The 15538-nt window shown below is 38.3% G+C and overlaps 1 protein-coding gene across 1 annotated transcript in view; it reads right to left on the bottom strand.

Annotated features, from left to right (window-relative positions):
* The window catches only part of TSPAN12 (tetraspanin 12), an 88651-nt gene that overhangs the window by 24304 nt on the left and 48809 nt on the right, over positions 1 to 15538 (bottom strand). Inside the window, exon 7 of the mRNA XM_063099899.1 lies at positions 12360 to 12503. Within this exon, the coding sequence (XP_062955969.1) occupies positions 12360 to 12503 (144 nt within the window). The remainder of the gene's footprint in view (positions 1 to 12359; positions 12504 to 15538) is intronic.

Raw genomic sequence — 15538 nt, 5'->3', positions numbered from 1 at the left:
GCCTAGGCCACCTGAGGGCGGGCCTTTGCACTTGCAGTTTTCTAGGCCAAAAATACTCTTCCCCAGATCTTTGCATGGCTGACTCCTCATCAATTGGTCTCAGTTCAAATATCACCTTCTAAGAGAGCGTATTTCTAACTATCCATCTGAAGTAGCTCCAACAAAGCCATTTTCCAGCACATCACCCTGTTCAGAGCCTTAAAATGCTTACCAGAACCTGAAATTATTTTCTATTGCTTTTTTTTTTTTTCTTGTTAAATGTCTATATTGCTTACTAGAATACATTATACGAGAGGATAGACTTTTGTCTGCAACATTCTCCCCTATGTCCCTGGTATTTAGGACAGTGCATGGAACCTAGTGGACAATCACAACACATTTTGAAAGAATGAATGCAGTGGAACCAAACTGAGGGTCAGAGATGTTTTCATCTGTGATTTTTCTAAAGCTATACTTTTATACAAGTGTGTAGCTTATTATGAATATTTGGGGAGCTCTGTGCCAAACCTAACCATACCCATGATGGGAATGTTTCTAAAATGTGCAATTGTTGCTTTATTCTGCTCTGTCACTTTTCACTGGTTTCAAAACATGCTATAAAATATTATTGGGTCAGGGACCACGCAGGCCACCAGATGGTTGAGAATGATTTATTTCCTTGATTTCAGACTACTACTAAAGAAAGATTGCAGGAAGAAAGCCAGTTCTTATCTCTGACCTTACAGAATATAAAAGATAAAAGACACCTTGAAGTTCATCTAGTCCAGATTTATTCTTAATTTAAAAACCCATTCTACATCCCCAATGACATGGTTATCTAACCTTGACTTTAATATTTTTAGTGATGAGACACTCACTGTTTTACAAGATAACCTATCTCACAATTGGACAGATTTTGATGAGCAAGGTTTTCCTTCTATTGATTCAAAATTTCCTTCCTGAAACTTCTGGCTCTTGGAACAATAATGAATAAGTCTAGTTTCTGTTCTGAATTATGAACTTTGAAATATTTGAAGACATCTAAAATATCTTCCCTAGTGCTCTCAACTTCAGCATAAATAACCCAAATACCTCCAGCTGCTCCCCACTTGTTTCTTTTTCTAGATTCCTTAACTTCCCACTGGATGATCTTTGGACATTCTGCTATTAGAAAATATACGTTCTCGACAAATCACAGAGGTATGGGAGCATGAAGATCCCACTAACTGGTCTGGGTGGCAGGGTGAGACAAACAAGAAGAACAAAACAGAAACTAATACCTCACTAAATCATCCTGTTATGTTTCTTTCCATTCCTTTTTAAAGAAGAGAATCAGCAAAACACTCATCATTGAGTTTTTCTCTCTTCCATGCCTTAAAGACTGGTTTCAAGTTCAGGTGCTACTCTTTAAAAGGGATGTGAGAGTTTCAAGATGGCGGCGGCTGCGGTGGCTGGTGCGGAGTAGCTGAGGTGGAAAAGGTGGCCACTGGGCCTCAGGCAGCAGGGAAACTTGTGGACCTTCCTCTGGCCATCTCTTAAGGGAGGACTGCTGCTGCTGGCCGGTCGTGGGGGCTCAACGCCACTTTGCCCCCGGCAGGAGAGGCTGCCTCATTTACAGGCAACAGCTTTGAAGTGTGGAGCAGGAAAAGAACTGATTCTTAGCTGCAAAAGCGAGTCTTGAAACAGGGAACACGGCGCCAGGGCTGCTGTGGATGCAGCCAGGATCCCGGAGGCTGGGGCCGCACTGAAGGCGGCCAGCTGCCCTATTCAGGATTCGAGGTTTCAGGCCGGCATTCAAGAAGATTCCTGGGAGCGCCCGAGCAGCGCCGCGACTGAACAGCCCGAGGCGGCAGCGCCGAGAACACGGAAGGCAACAAACCAGAGACAGAGGGAGCGCCCGACCTGGCACAGCACTGTGAGTGATCCCTGGCACAGCTCTGTTCGGGGGGTGGATGCCCACGTGGCTCCCGCCTGCACCACCAGGCCACTCACTGCCACAGTGCTGCCTCCATTTTCCCAGGTGCGGGCAGCTCCGCCCTGCTCGGCCATCACTGAGCCCATTTGCTTGGCCTGGCGCGGGGCTTTCCGGACCCTGCGGGCCGACCTCCTCTCCCACTCCCTCCGCGGTTCTCTGGCAGGGCTGGGGGTGTGGGGCGTCCCGACCAGTTTTGGGAGGGCTAGGAAGTACGGGCGGGCCGACTGTCACTCCACCACACCCTGGACTCCGGCCCGGTAAACTTCCTGTTACTGGGAGACAGATACCATCTCTGCGACCACCAGTTTGGAAAAAAGCCTAACGAATTTCTGGTTGGGAATAGTGTGGTAGGAGAGTTCCCAGGTCCGCTTGAACCTGCCGGAGAGTAGGCTGCAGGCGGGCACTAGACTCGGTTTATACCGGGGGGATACAAAGGTGAACAAGACCCGAGAAAGATCTACACAGTGCTACAAAGGCACCCAGAGAGACCGGTCGTCTGTGCCTAGCAGAAACCTGGTAGACTTCCTGGGCGAGGCGGTGCTGAGCAGGGTCTTGAAGGCCCAGCTGATAGACGAGGGGTGCAGAAGACACGCCCCAGCCCATCACAGTGTGCACAGAGGGGGGAGACGTGCGGCAAGGGAGGCGGAGACTCGTCAGAAACCACACACCCGGTGGGGTCGCCACTGCACAATCTAACAGCCTGGGCCAGAGCACACAGAACGGGGAGAAGTCCTGTACAGAAAGTGAAAGCTCAACAGAGATCACACACCCTGTGGTACGTGATCCACCAGCCCAGCAGAGTACAAGCTGACCAGAAAGGTGGATCCCCGGAGAAGCCCAAGACCCGAGGCAACCACACACACAAGACACTAGAGGCCAACTGAGCAGTCACGGCGGGAGCCATACCAAATTGGCAACCACAGCAACATCCCAGTTAGTCATTAGTCTTAAACCGGTGGACTGTGAAACCCCCTGCCACAATGAATAAACACCAAAAAAAAGACACCAGAAATACAAAAAATCAAGAAAGTACACCACCAAAAGTTAATAAATCTCATACTCTAGATCCTATAGAACAAGAAGCCCTTGAAATAACTGACAAGGAATTTCGAGTGATAATTCTAAGGAAACTGAATGAGATACAAGAAAACTCAGCTAGACATCATGATGAAATGAGGAAAAGTATACAGGATCTGAAAGAGGAAATATACAAGGAAATCAATGTCCTGAAAAAAAATGTAGCAGAACTTGCTGAACTGAAGAAGTTATTCAGCGAAATAAAAAACACAACGGAGAGTTTAACCAGCAGGCTTGTCGAAGTTGAAGAGAGAACCTCTGAACTTGAAGATGGGCTGTTTGAAATAACACAAGCAGACAAAAAGAAAGAAAAAAGAATCAAGGACATGGAAGAAAATCTGAGAGAGATATCAGACAACCTCAAGCGCTCAAATATCCGAGTCATGGGTATTCCAGAAGGGGAGGAAAATGGAGATTCCATTGAAAACATATTCAACAAAATAGTGGCAGAAAACTTCCCAGGTATAGGAAAAATCACAGATCTTCAGATCCAGGAAGCTCAACGATCTCCAAATGTATTCAACCCAAAAAGGCCTTCTCCAAGACATGTCATAGTCAAATTGGCAAAACTCAGAGACAAAGAGAGAATCTTAAAAGCTGCAAGAGAGAAACGTCAAATCACCTATAAGGGAGCCCCTATCAAGTTAACATCAGACTTTTCATCACAAACCCTAAAAGCTAGAAAGGAATGGGATGATATTTTCAAAATACTAAAAGACAAAGATTGCCAGCCAAGAATACTCTACCCTGCAAGGCTATCCTTCCGAAATGAGGGGCAAATAGTATATTTCTCAGACAAACAAAAACTGCGGGAGTTCACTACCACAAGACCACCCTTACAAGAAATCCTCAAGGGAGTACTGGGTTTGGTTCCTGAAAAATAACTACCACTGCCATAAAAACCTAAGAAAAATCTAAACCCGCTAGTACAATAAAAATGGCAATCATGAAGAGAAAACAAGCTAACAAAAACACTATCTACAACCTAAGGAACCAACAAACAAAGAAACCAAACAGTAAATCAGAAAGCAAGGAACAAAAGACACCTAAGACAACCAAACAACCAATAAAATGCTAGGAATAAATCAACACCTTTCAATAACAACTCTTAATGTTAAAGGCTTAAATTCCCCAATTAAAAGACACAGACTGGCTGACTGGATCAAAAAGCAGGACCCAACTATATGCTGCCTACAAGAGACCCACCTCACCCATAAAGATTCACACAGACTAAGAGTGAAAGGATGGAAAAAGATTTACCATGCAAACAGAAAAGAAAAACGAGCTGGAGTGGCTATTCTTATATCTGACAAAATAGACTTTAAACTAAAAACCATAAAAAGAGACAATGAGGGACACTACTTAATGATAAAAGGACTGATCCATCAAGAAGACATAACAATCATAAATATGTACGCACCCAATGTTGGAGCAGCCAGATTTATAAAACAAACTCTATTAGACCTAAAGAAGGAAATAGACACTAATACCATAATAGCAGGGGACCTGAACACTCCACTGTCAATATTAGACAGATCATCTAGGCAAAGAATCAGTAGAGAAACACAAGATCTAAACAAGACTCTAGACCAATTGGAATTGGCAGATATCTACAGAACATTCCACCCAACAACCTCAGAATATTCATTCTTCTCATCAGCACATGGATCATTCTCCAGGATAGATCACATATTAGGTCACAAATCAAGTCTCAATAAATTCAAAAAAATTGGAATTATCCCATGTATCTTCTCAGACCACAATGGATTAAAACTAGAAATTCATAACAAACAAAACTCTGGAAACTATACAAACACATGGAAATTAAACAGCATTCTACTTAATGACATATGGGTCCAAGAAGAAATCAAGCAGGAAATCAAAAAGTTTATTGAAACTAATGAAAACAATGATACATCATACCAAAACCTGTGGGATACTGCAAAAGCAGTATTGAGGGGAAAATTTATTGCATTAAATGCTCACTTCAGAAGACTGGAAAGATGGCAAGTGAACAACCTAACACTTCACCTTAAAGAACTAGAAAAACAAGAACAATCCAATCCTAAAGTTAGCAGACGGAAAGAAATCATTAAGATCAGAGCAGAACTGAATGAAATTGAAAACCAAAAAACAATTCAAAAGATCAACGAATCAAAAAGTTGGTTTTTTGAAAAGATAAATAAAATTGACAAACCATTAGCATGGCTAACAAAAAAAAGAAGAGAGAAGACTCAAATAACAAAAATTAGAAATGAAAAAGGCGATATTACAACTGATTCATCACTACTATAAACAACTATACGCCAACAAATTTGAAAATCTGGAGGAAATGGATAAATTTCTGGACACACACAAGCTCCCAAAACTGAACCGTGAAGACGTAGAAAATTTGAACAGACCAATAACAATAAAGGAGATTGAAGCTGTTATCAGAAGGCTCCCAACAAAGAAAAGCCCAGGACCAGATGGATTCACAGCAGAATTTTACCAAACATTCAAAGAGGAATTGACACCGATTCTTTACAAACTATTCCAAAAGATTGAAACGGACGCAAATCTCCCAAACTCATTCTATGAAGCAAACATCATCCTGATACCAAAACCAGGTAAAGATATAACCAAAAAAGAAAACTACAGGCCGATATCCTTGATGAATATAGATGCAAAAATCCTCACTAAAATACTAGCAAACAGAATACAGCAACACATACGAAAAATTATTCATCACAATCAAGTGGGATTCATCCCAGGGATGCAAGGTTGGTTCAACATACGCAAATCAATAAATGTGATACACCATATTAATAAACTCAAACACAAGGACCATATGATCATCTCTATAGATGCTGAAAAAGCATTTGATAAAGTTCAGCACTCATTCATGACAAAGACCCTCTATAAGTTAGGTATAGAGGGAAAGTATCTCAACATAATTAAAGCCATATATGACAAACCCACTGCCAATATCATCCTGAATGGGGAAAAGCTGAAAGCTTTTCCTTTAAGAACAGGCACTGGACAAGGATGCCCACTCTCACCACTCCTATTCAACATAGTGTTGGAAGTACTAGCCAGAGCAATCAGAGAAGAGAAGGAAATAAAGGGCATCCAGATTGGAAAAGATGAAGTCAAACTGTCCCTGTTTGCAGATGACATGATCCTATATATCGAATACCCTAAAACCTCTACAGAAAAACTGTTGGAATTGATAAATGATTTCAGCACAGTAGCAGGATACAAAATCAACACACAAAAATCAGTAGCATTTCTTTTCTCCAATAGTGAACATGCAGAAGGAGAAATCAAGAAAGCCTGCCCATTTACAATAGCCACCCAAAAAATAAAATACTTAGGAATTGAGTTAACCAAGGAGGTGAAAAATCTCTATAATGAGAACTACAAACCACTGCTGAGAGAAATTAGAGAGGATACAAGAAGATGGAAAGATATTCCATGCTCTTGGATTGGAAGAATCAACATAGTGAAAATGTCCATACTACCCAAAGTGATATACAAATTCAATGCAATCCCCATCAAAATTCCAAAGACATTTTTCTCAGAAATGGAAAAAACTATTCAGACATTTATATGGAACAATAAAAGACCACGCATAGCCAAAGCAATGCTGAGCCAAAAAAATAAAGCTGGAGGCATAACACTACCTGACTTTAAGCTATACTACAAAGCTATAATAACCAAAACAGTATGGTACTGGCATAAAAACAGACACACTGACCAATGGAATAGAATAGAGAATCCAGAAATCAACCCACACACTTACTGCCATCTGATCTTTGACAAAGGCACCAAGCCTATTCACTGGGGAAGGGACTGCCTCTTCAGCAAGTGGTGCTGGGATAACTGGATATCGATATGCAGGAGAATGAAACTAGATCCATACCTCTCACCGTATACTAAAATCAACTCAAAATGGATTAAGGATTTAAATATACACCCTGAGACAATAAAACTTCTTAAAGAAAACATAGGAGAAACACTTCAGGAAATAGGACTGGGCACAGACTTCATGAATACGACCCCAAAAGCACGGGCAACCAAAGGAAAAATAAACAAATGGGATTATATCAAACTAAAAAGCTTCTGCACAGCAAAAGAAACAATTAACAGAGTTAAAAGACAACCAACAGAGTGGGAGAAAATATTTGCAAAATTTACATCTGACAAAGGATTAATATCCAGAATATATAAGGAACTCAAACAACTTTACAAGAAGAAAACAAGCAACCCAATTAAAAAATGGGCAAAAGAGCTAAGTAGGCATTTCTCTAAGGAAGATATCCAAATGGCCAACAGACATATGAAAAAATGCTCAACATCACTCAGCATCCAGGAAATGCAAATCAAAACCACATTGAGATACCATCTAACCCCAGTTAGGATGGCTAAAATCCAAAAGACTATGAACGATAAATGCTGGCGAGGCTGCGGAGAAAAAGGAACTCTCATACATTGTTGGTGGGACTGCAAAATGGTACAGCCTCTATGGAAAATGGTATGGAGGTTCCTTAAACAATTGCAAATAGATCTACCATACGACCCAGCCATCCCACTGTTGGGAATATACCCAGAGGAATGGAAATCATCAAGTCGAAGGTATACCTGTTCCCCAATGTTCATCGCAGCCCTCTTTACAATAGCCAAGAGTTGGAACCAGCCCAAATGCCCATCATCAGATGAGTGGATACGGAAAATGTGGTACATCTACACAATGGAATACTACTCAGCTATAAAAACGAATGAAATACTGCCATTTGCAACAACATGGATGGACCTTGAGAGAATTATATTAAGTGAAACAAGTCAGGCACAGAAAGAGAAATACCACATGTTCTCACTTATTGGAGGGAGCTAAAAATTAATATATAAATTCACACACACACATACACACATACACACACAAACCGGGGGGGGGGGGGGAGAAGATATAACAACCACAATTATTTGAAGTTGATACAACAAACAAACAGAAAGGACATGGTTGGGGGGGAGGGGGGGAGGGAGAAGGGAGGGAGGTTTTGGTGATGCGGAGCATTAATCAGCTACAATGTATATCGACAAAATAAAATTAAAAAAAAAAAAAAAAAAAAAAAACAGACAAACAGACAAACAGAAAGGACATTGTTGGGGGGGAGGGGGGAGGGAGAAGGGAGGGAGGTTTTGGTGATGGGGAGCATTAATCAGCTACAATGTATATCGACAAAATAAAATTTTTAAAAAAAAATAAAAATAAAAAAATAAATTAAAAAAAGAAAAAAATATATATATATATACGTTCTCTAGGGGAAGGTGAAATTAAGTTTTATTTGTAATTATGGATTTAAGTGTACTTGTGCCATAAAGCTACTAAATATAAGTTAATTTACATTTAGTTCCCTTTTGTAAGTCAACTATGCATATAATTATGTATTATATCATTACCAATATCAGCATCTGTTATTAATCATAAAATGCAAAAGCAGATTACTCTGATAAAATGAAACTCCATCTCAGTTGGAAATCTGTGCCTAAAGAACATCTCAACAGTAAGTTGACAATGCCAGTTTACTACTGAAAGTCATATGAAAATATAAAAAAATCCAAAATAATCTGAGCTATCAATTAGCACGTACACAATAGTATGGCCGGTTTCAACCCTAAAATTTGTGGAACAAGCAATTATAGACATCCTGAAAGTAAAGCATTCCATTATGAAGTACTATTAGTAAAAATAATCTAGACAAACTAGTAAAAATAAATTGTATTTTTACAAGAAAATTATGTTAAATGTTTAATTGAATTGTTTTCAGCTAAATAAAGTAAAATTGAAGACAATTTGTCCACATTCAGATTTTGTAGGAATATCTGGTAAATTAGTTCATATTTTGCTATTCTCATGATCATTATTAATTATAATCATATCATCAGTATTAATCACTAAAGCAGGTAGAAATTACTATACTATGGTGCTGTCAATAATTCCCCATATTGACATGCTATTGCTAAAAACCAACAAATGCATTAAATTCATAGTAGAAAAGTTGATAGGTTTCAATTCACATGTCTACACTTACATCCATACTGTAATCATCTATTCTTTTAATGTCTAAAAGTTAGTTACATTATATTTAAATATTCTCAATTATGTTTGCATTTAATACTGCCATGGTTTGGATGTAGTTTGACCCTGCCAAAACTCATGCTGAAATATAATCCCCAAAGTGGCTGTGCTGGAAGGTGGGGCCTAGTGGGATGTGTTTGGGTCATGGGGGTGGATCCCTTATGATTAGATTAATGCCCTCCCTGGGGGGTGAGTGAGTTCTGGCTCTCACTCGGAATAGATTAGCCCCAGTGGGAGGAAGTTGTTATAAAAGAGTCTGGCTTCCTCAGTTTCTCTCTCTTGCTTCTCTGGCTATGTGATCTCTTTGCACATGACTGCTCCCTTTCTGTTTTCCACCATGAGTGGAAAGCAGCCTGAGGCCTTCGGCAGATGCAGCTACCCAATGTTGAAATTTTCAGCCAATATAATCATGAGCCAAATAAACCACACATATTAGTCCATTTTGTGTTGCTATAACAGAAATACCTAAGACTGGGTAATTTATAAAGAACAGAGGTTTATCTGGCTTACAATTCTGGGACAGATGCATGTGCCATGGGCCTCAGGCTGCTTCTACTCATGGCAGAAAGTGGCAGGCAGCAGGTGGGTACAAGCAGATCACATGGCAAGAGGAAGCAAGAGAGAGAGAGGAGAAGTTCCAGGATCTTTTAAACAACCAGCTCTTGCAGGAACTAATACAGCAAGAACTCACTCATTAATCCCCCCTCCCCCAGGGAGAGCATTAATCCATTCATGAGGGATCCACCCCCATGACTCAACCAGTTTCCAACACTGCCACATTGGGGATCAAATTTCCACATGAGTTTTGTAAGGGACAACACATCCAAACTCCATCACCACTTTCCTTTATAAAATATCCCAGTCTCAGGTATTCTGTTATAGTATCACTAAACGGACTAAGACAAATACTATCTCAGAAATATTAAGTACTGTTTTCTTTTTTATGGAACAAACAGGACTTTCTTGCATTTGTTAGTTGACCATCCGTACTACAGACACTAGCCAATATTTAGCTTTCAGACAGGACAAAAGATGTGACATAATCACGGAGAAACCAAGAAACATTGACCCAACAATTTTTTGTTCCATAAACCTTTTTTTGTTCCTTTGCATTGGAAGTCAAATGTTACTAAACACAATATGTTTAAAATGATAACGTCCAAACACAATGCTTCTCAGTGTTAAACATGACAAAAAGTATTTTGATTATCTGTTTAAAGTAAACAACTTGAGTTATTCAGTTGTTTCAGTAATTTTTGAAATGGGTTGGCTTGTGTTCTCCTTAAATTCATAGGTTGAAATCCTAACCCCCGTACCTCAGAGTGTGATTTGGAAATAGAGTTTCTGCAGATGTAATTAAGTTAAGATGAGATCATACTGGAGAAAAGTGGGCCCCCAATTCAATATGAGTAGTGTTCTTATAAAAAGGGGAAATACGGAGGCAGATATTCACTAGGAGAACACGAAGTGAAGATGCAGACATAAATGAGGGTGATGCTTCTACAAGATGAAGAAGGGAGAGATTGCCAGCAAGCCAACAGAAGCCAGAAGACAGGCATGGAACAGATTCTTCCACATAGAAGCTCAGAAGGAACCAACCCTACTGAGACCTTGATCTTGGACTTCTACCTCCAGAAATGTGAGATGATAAATTCCTGCTGTTTAAGTCACTCAGTTTGCAGTACTTTGTAATAGCAGCCTTAGCAAACTGATACAATTCTGAAACTCTTAAAAAATATTTGATGCTCTTCTTTGGGACATGCCTTCAGAGCCCAAAGCACTTTATTTTGAATATCCTTAAATGTAGCATATTCTTCTCCTCTGAGATAAATTTTCTTAACAACCAAAAGATACTCATATCTAAGACATGATTACAATGGATCGATTATGTAGGTAATGTATGATTCTTTTAATTAATTATCTACAGCACTCAAATTTGTTAATTTACAGTCTAAATTAACTGGAAATCTCTACAACTGACTTTGGCAGATAGTATAAAAGATGTTTTGAATGACAGTATTCTAGGGAAAAATGTATAACCTAAGTTAACCATCTTGAATTATATAAAAATTCAACTTTCATAAACTCTGTTTCATTTTAAATTTTCATTCTTTATAGCCATCCTATAATATGTTATACTATGAATAGGGTAAGTAGTTGCTTTATGTTAAGCCAGAAGTTTTCAACAGTGCTTTGTGATAACCAGGTACTTGACTGGAGATGTACATGGGGAATGATCCCAGCGCCTTAGCCTGAGCAGCTTCCTTTCTATTTGATTTACATTTTGAGTTACTATCCTAGACCAAGACAGCCCAATAGAACTTACTGTAATGAGGGGAACGTCCTATACCTGCATTGTCCAGTATAGAAGCCACTAGTCACAAGTGGCTGTTGAGCACTTGAAATGGGGCTAGTAAAACAGAGGAACTGAAATTTTAATTTAGGTTAATTTTAACTTTAATTTATATAGCCACATGTAGCTATTGACTATTGCACTGGACAGTGCAGGTCTAGATTTTAATTTGAAAAAGGGATTTCACTGCTAACAAAGTTTGAACATCATTATTAAAGTAAAGGAATAGGAAACTTCCTGCTAAAAGGGAGTAACTGATTTTTCTGATGAATTCTTTCAGAAAACACAGATATGCAAGTTTCTTGGGCACAGGACAATTGCTTTTAATTCTAGCAAATAATCAGTGAACTAAAACCAACATCACTACTCATTAGCCAGCAGGGGGACCTGAAGAGTAGCACTGCAGCACTGTCTCTAGAAAACTAGATTTTGGGTTTTTTTTTTTCCACCACCACATGTGTTAGTGTATGGAGGGGCCCTAAAATACATATTCTTCCCAATTCCAAACCTTGTGCTTCCCAGACAAACATCCAGAATTAGCTACATACACTGCATATCTGTTTTCCAAGGATCCCTAGGAGATGGCAACACAACTTGGTTCCAGACAATACTGTTCAATATCCTATTAATTCTAAACCCTGGTCTTCCCTACTTTCCTTTATTAACATGTGAGTAGTGTTAAGCATTTTACATTAATTTTTAGCTTTATCCTCTTTCTCTATGTATCAGAGAGAAATTGTAAGGCCTTTTATATTTAGAAAGAAAAGGAAAATTTCATCGGCATGTTGCTGATTATTTACTTAAAATTATTATAGGAAAATGTACATCCACAAGTTAACAACATATGGTCTTACCTCTTGATAAAGGTCACTTAGATCTTCCTGGTGGGCCTGCTTGGAACATCCTGGGAATTCCCTAACGCAGCAGGAATCCGGGGGCCAGTCCATCTCTGTCATTTCCAACCAGTCAGTGAAATATACCACTCCACAGCACTTAAACTGCAAAAGAATTACTGGTCAGGCCCAGAACTACAAAAATATTTTCTTAACTTAAAGGAGATTAAATGTCAGATTTCTTAAATTTTTGTACCCAGAGCTAAACTCACTTCTGTTATTACCTAATGATACGTGTATATTCTATGTTGATAGAAATGTAGTAAAGGGATATGATGGCTAACCATTCATAATGGAACTATTCTCAACAATAATGTCCATAGTATGTAAAAACAAATCAGGCAGTACTAAGGATCGACCCTCAGCTGTAAGATCCTCTACAAGTAATCATATAGCAACAGATTTAACATCACACTAACAAACCAAATAGCTGAAATATTATCCTTATTATTAAATTCTAGCCACTAAAGAGTAATAACTCAATTTGTCTATTGCCTAGTTACCAGTTTAACTGCTTAACAAATTCAAGTAATATATTAAAACTGCCTGTGATCTTTGTAGAAAGATTTGTTGACCAAAGCCCACATTACAAGTTACCTGACTTGGATTCCTTAACCAGTAAAATTTCCAAAAAATTTGAGAGATAGGTTTGGCCAACTAATTTTTATTCAACCGAGTAAGATTCTTGAAATAAACTTGTAATCCATCACCATAATCTCAGAAAAAATAATGTGTCTTTAGCCTGAATAAAGTTGGACTTAAGAAAAACTATATTATTTTTCTTAAATTTTATTTAACAAAACTATACTTTCATTTTTGTCTCATTTCTCCAAATATTAGCAAAAACTTTCTCTGATCAAGGATTAAAAACACTGCTTAAGGATATACATAGATTAGATTCAGAACAATTAACTATGATGAATAATTTTCTGCCCTTCGATGGAGAAGGATTACTCTTCCACATAATCGGAAGCATGGAATATAGGCAGTGACTTGAAAAGAACTTCGCCAAGAGTGACAGGCTATGCTAATTATGTATCCCAACAGATCGATCTGTGTTCAAGATTAACATTGTATCATAAAAAATCACAATTCACTACCATTTCAAAATTTAACTAAAATCAACTTTGAAAAATTCATAACTTCTCATGTAAAATGAAACAAGGGAAATACTAAAACTTATTTTGCATTTTTTCACTTAACTAAATATCTAATCTTTAAAAAAAATCATCCTAGTACTATAAATGACAAATTACTGAAAGCTATGAGTAATACTAATATTTTGAGAAAGTGTTTTTAAATTTTTAATATTTTCCTTTTATAAACTTATTCTAAAAGCCATGAATACCATAAACATTACAAATTAAGTCAAAGATAATTTGATATACATATTTTACATAATTCATTGAGTAGCCATAAAAAAGATATGCAATAAAAAGACTTCTGTTTCTAAAAATCATAAACTACTGCATTTCTAAGTCAACATTTTAAATCTTTTCCCTGAGAGAAAACCCATTTCTCTCATTTCCTAATGACATGAGTCCTTTCAGCACTGATGACACATGGGCAGTCCTTGGAACACTTTAACTCCATCCACAATGGGACAGCCCATTTATCTGGCTTTGGTGGGAAATGAGGTGCTCCATTGAAACAACTTTTCCAAATAACATAAGCATATCATGTTCAGTGCCAAACATTTTTTGTTATCTTAATAAATCACTATTTTTTTTTCTTTTTATATAGTTATCTTTCTTCTTAAACAGAAGATACTGAATTTGTACTAAAACTTTTCCTGAAAACTCCCTTAAGTAAACCCAATATTATACCAACACATTACTGTAGTCTACATCTCCTTGTCATTTTCCTGCCACTTTTAATATCGTACTGAGATAACACCACTCTTGCTGACATTGTGTCAAGCTCTAGAAAATACCATCACATTTTACATATGGATAAACTGAGGCCCTTGACTGGCCAAGTAAATTACCAAGGTCTCAGGCCAGTGTGAGGAAGAGACTATTCCAAAGCCTATACTTCAACCACTATATTAAGATAAATACATTTTTTTAAAGTTAGTTTTTAAAAAAGTAGTAAGTAAACTACAGCTTAAGTGAGAGTCTGCTAAATTGAGGTACATGCACAGAGTAGCACTAAATGAGGAGCAAGGAATACTGGGACCTGACAAGGTCACTTTCTGCTGTACAATTTACTTTGGAAGAGGGGTGTTAGGAACTGAATCGTGTCCCCCCACCAAAATTCATATGCTGAAATTCTAACCCCCCATACCTCAGAATGTGATCCTGTTTAGAGATAGGGTTATTACTTCTCTATAGAGGTAATCAAGTTAAAATAAGGTCATTAGGTTGGGCCCTAATCCAGTATGACTGATGTCCTTAAAACGAGAGACAATTTAAACACAGACACCAGTGAAAACACAGGGAGAAGACAGCCATCTACAAGCCAAGGAGAGAGACCTCAGAAGAGACCAACTGTGCCTACACCTTGATCTGGAACTTCCAGCCTCTAGAACTGTAAGAAAATAAATTTCTATTGTTTAAGCCGACCAGTCTGTGATGCATTGTATAGGAGTCCTCGCAAACTAATATGATGAGCTTTTATAAACTTTTTCAGGGTATCAGATGTCTCACCACATTCTTGTATGTGAAATAGGCTTATGACATGGAGGAGGGAAGTTACCATAAATCTAAAAATAATAATCATTTGCAGTGCTTATACATTGTTCATCTAAGTGGAAGCCCCATCAGAAAACAACTCACTTTGCTTGTTAACCTGGATTATCAGAGTTCACATCACAAATTCCATAAAATAAAGAGCTCTGGGCAGCTCCTACCCAGGACAGTAGCTGAACACAGCTTACTATAAATTCCCTAATGCTTCACTTATTATTTTCCCTTTGTGTTGTTTTTAGTACAAATGCACAGTAAACAAAGTCAGGAAGCATTTAAATCAACAGGATATCTGTGTTACAGTGATAATTTTCACCATCTCAACAATCGTAACACAAAGAGCCAGATTTGGAGATTGTCCTGGACTTGAACCTCTTACTATATCCAGGACACAGTACTAAGCAGAGAGCTGGCTATCTGTCTTGTAAGATACTGATTCCCAAATGCTTAGTG

This window comes from Cynocephalus volans, chromosome 6, assembly GCF_027409185.1.
Source record: "Cynocephalus volans isolate mCynVol1 chromosome 6, mCynVol1.pri, whole genome shotgun sequence".
NCBI lineage: Eukaryota > Metazoa > Chordata > Mammalia > Dermoptera > Cynocephalidae > Cynocephalus > Cynocephalus volans.
Note: the sequence above shows the minus strand (reverse complement) of the source record. Positions and strands in the feature narration are given on the sequence as shown.